This window comes from Branchiostoma belcheri, unplaced genomic scaffold (assembly GCF_001625305.1).
Source record: "Branchiostoma belcheri isolate BF01 breed outbred unplaced genomic scaffold, Haploidv18h27 scaffold1410, whole genome shotgun sequence".
In the NCBI taxonomy this organism is placed as follows: Eukaryota; Metazoa; Chordata; class Leptocardii; order Amphioxiformes; family Branchiostomatidae; genus Branchiostoma; species Branchiostoma belcheri.
Window position 1 is genome coordinate 1 of NW_017802837.1, and position 3477 is coordinate 3477.

Sequence of the window (3477 nt, forward strand, 5' to 3'; positions counted from 1 at the left end):
AATTTTGCTTCAGCATCAGGATTTATATTGATTTTTCCTTTTTTACGTACAGTTACAAATTTTGCTATGCTCAAATGAGGTGATAGATGAGGGAAATATTCAATCAAATCTTTACTTTGACAATTTTAGGCTTCATTTGTACTATTCCCTTTCAAAATCTTTGCCACAATTTAAATGCACATCTTATCCAAGTAAGGTCCATATTGAGGAACAGAGTACATGTAGTAAACAAACAACTGTTATGACTTTGTTCACCTATTCGTTCAATCACCAACTCGACAGACTGAGAAGTCTCATCCACTTCAATACTTTGTGTATCTTGCCCCAGGCGACTACTGTAGATGGCAAACATGCCATTGGCTGCATCATTGGTCTCTATGGTAACCGTTGTCACAGCAACGTCTCCCAGGCGTGGGTTATTTTCAGGGGCAGCGGCGGCCCCACCAGCCAGTTCCACCCGCAGAAGTTGTACAAGGAAGGACTCATCAAGCTCAGGAACTGTGTCGTTTATGATTTGGATCGGGATGTCAAAGAATGGCAGTCCACCAGGGAATGTGATCACATCACTTTGATGGGACACAAAGTCCACACCTGGCTGTGCTTGGCTGGCATACAGTTCATTTGCCTGCAAAACAAGGACTTGATACTTGAAATATATGTCTTTTTAAAGACAAATATCAAAGTCATCCTGATATCCAATTGTTCTGTCACACACTTGCTAATAGATACAATTCAATATCTAGAAGAAACATGGAAGATAAATGGTACAATATAACATCTGTGTCCATAATATCACCAGACAAATACTTTTGGTATGCACTCCTGCACACCTCAAATGTACATACCTAGAGTGTATTGCAGTAAAAATATCTTTAAGCACACTTTTTCTCAAGGTGGCGATATTATGGACCCTGGTGATATTATGGACATGGATGTTATATCCCTAACATGCAGGACCATCAAAACTGCATTGCATCACACTATTTCATCTGAAACGATAATGTAGGCAGCTCTTACATCAACAGTATCCTTTTGATAGTAGACTGTTCCAGTGACAGTTGTGTCCACTTGACTGCTGTCCACACCGACCATCCAGGAGCAGTTCCTGTCAGCAGAGCTGTACTGGAAGGATGAGCAGGCCCTCTCCAGCAGACAGACTCTTGCACAGGCCTCCAGTGGATTGCTTTCTCCAGAAACATCAACAGAGGTAGTTGGAGCTGTTCAGACAAAGAGGATGTCAATCAAAACTCCAAATTCTTAACCAGTTGACCTAAATCTGGTTCTCACAATCTTCTGGACTGGTTAATTTCTGAAGTAATAAAATGATGTAACATGGAACTTCTGAGTTGACAATAGCCTGGCACAGAAATAGCAGATGTTGATACCCTTACCGTTGGTGATGCTTCCTTGGAGAGTAGTGGGGAAGTAACTCATCACAGTACGGCCCATCTGACCAGCCAGTTCTATCAGGTCAGTCATCCCAGTGCTGTAGTACAAGCTGAGATCCCCAAACGTGCCATAGCTGGAAGGGAAAAATTTGTCAGTAAATTTAGTACATTCAATATTCATCATTTAGTCTTGTATTTGCACATAAAAAATTATGAAACACCAAAATAGTACCTGAAGTAACGTTATATCCTTTATTTTGTATCTGTACCATGTGTGTGTGTGATCTTTACATACCACTTTGACTTTCTATGAGCACACAGAAGTTTATTATCATGGTAAAATGTTAAATACATGTATGTATTTGACTGGTTTACCTTCTGTTGACTCTAATCAAAGCTGTATTTTCTCCAGCGAGGCTTTCCTGCACACGGTAGCTGGAGGAGGCAAACTGCACCACACCATGTGGGTTGTCATTAGCTGGGATGGTGATTCTCGAGACACCCTGACTGGGATCAATGTTGGCCTCTTCCCCATCCTCTGTGGTCACTGTGGCCTTGACCAGGGTGATTTCAACCACCTGAAAATGAATGTTACCCAAGACAACTTTAGTTTTGGTTTCTATTCTGACATATAAGTTCATCTGCATTGGTCCATGGAATATAGCTACTCTACAGCAATCTGGATCATAACTTCAACCAAAAGCAGGTTCAGGAGGCTAACTTTTCTTACCTCATCATCTTCTGGTACATTGTCTGACAGGACTTCCACCATGAATGTTTCTCTCCGATCATTGCTGACAAAGTTCAGTACCCCGGACACTGGCTGTATGTCATCAGAGGCAGCAATACCTGAAATATCATCATCTATTATTGCATCTTGTTGTATACATTACAATCCATTATGATGAATGTACATCAATGAATATTTGGGGGTTTCAGAACAATAATACAAGTCCAAAACTGCTGAATGCAAATTAGGGTGAAGTATTGAAGAACAGAAGTTATTGTCTAAAACATGCGACAGAGGCTCCTGTGATTGTAACTTACCATTGATTGTCCCTGTCCAGTCCACAGTCACTGTTCCCATTGCTCCACCAGATCTCAGAACAGTCAACTGCAGACTGGTTCTTCCAGAGTCTGGCTCAGCTACAGTATGGCTGTTGACCTCAAAGCCTGAAAAGTAGATAATATAGTTCCCTTGAAGTTCATACAACACAGCATAAAATGTAGGAGATGAGCTTCATTGATAAATTATAGATGGATCTAAGCATGTTTCAGATCATCCACCATCAAGTTAGGTCATGAAAGTCACAGAAACATTCTAATACATCAAACGTCTTGCTTCAACAAAGACTCAATCTATATAGACATCTCAATGATATGGCAACAGAAACTTACTAAAGACACCATGTGGGTCATCAGACTTGTCTATGGTGACTAGTGTTTGGGTGATGTTTCCCAGCACAGCTCCTCCAGTCAGTCCTGTTGGCAGCAGTTCCACAGTAAACATCTCCTGCAGCTCAGGGTCAAGGTCATCCACGATTTCTATGGGAACCATCTTGGTGACCTCTCCATCAGACAGGATGATGTCTGAGGCAATGATGTTGTAGTCATCAGGCCTGGCAGTGCCTGGGGTGGTCCTGAACCTGACAGATACCTGCAAGGGGAGAATACAGTTTGATACTCTGTGTTGTAAACAACGAAGGCTCTCTATAATTCTTATCTATGGATTTTTTAAATTAAAATCTAACATGTATGAGGACTGCTCATGCAGCAACACATGATGACTAATATTACTGTAACAAATATGACAGGATTAGGTATAGAAAAGCCAATACATATTTAGAGGTTGAATCCAGTCTGAAGAATCCAAACTTTTTTTTGCTCTAATCATTTATTTATGTCTTGCCATCAAGTGGCCAGCAAAAGGTGCAAATATCTTCCTTACCCTTCCAAATGCACCTGCACTTCTTGTCACATTAAGGAAAGGTCCAGTGACATCCTCATCAACCATGACACTGCTGGCTGACAGTTGCAGGATGCCGTTGGCATTGTCATTCTGCTGGATAATGACTTCTCCAATTGCCTC

General features: G+C 41.2%; 1 protein-coding gene across 1 annotated transcript; it reads right to left on the reverse strand.

The window, feature by feature from the left end:
* Positions 1-255: 255 nt before the first annotated feature.
* On the reverse strand, positions 256-3469 carry LOC109464856 (G-protein coupled receptor 98-like; the record flags this gene model as incomplete). The annotated part of the gene is made up of 8 exons (XM_019761946.1): positions 3337-3469; positions 2787-3045; positions 2436-2561; positions 2119-2237; positions 1764-1966; positions 1392-1522; positions 1018-1217; positions 256-625 (listed from the first exon to the last, which is right to left on the reverse strand). Coding segments are annotated over exons 1-8 (1474 nt in total), but the record flags the coding sequence as incomplete, so codon positions are not given.
* Positions 3470-3477: the final 8 nt, after the last annotated feature.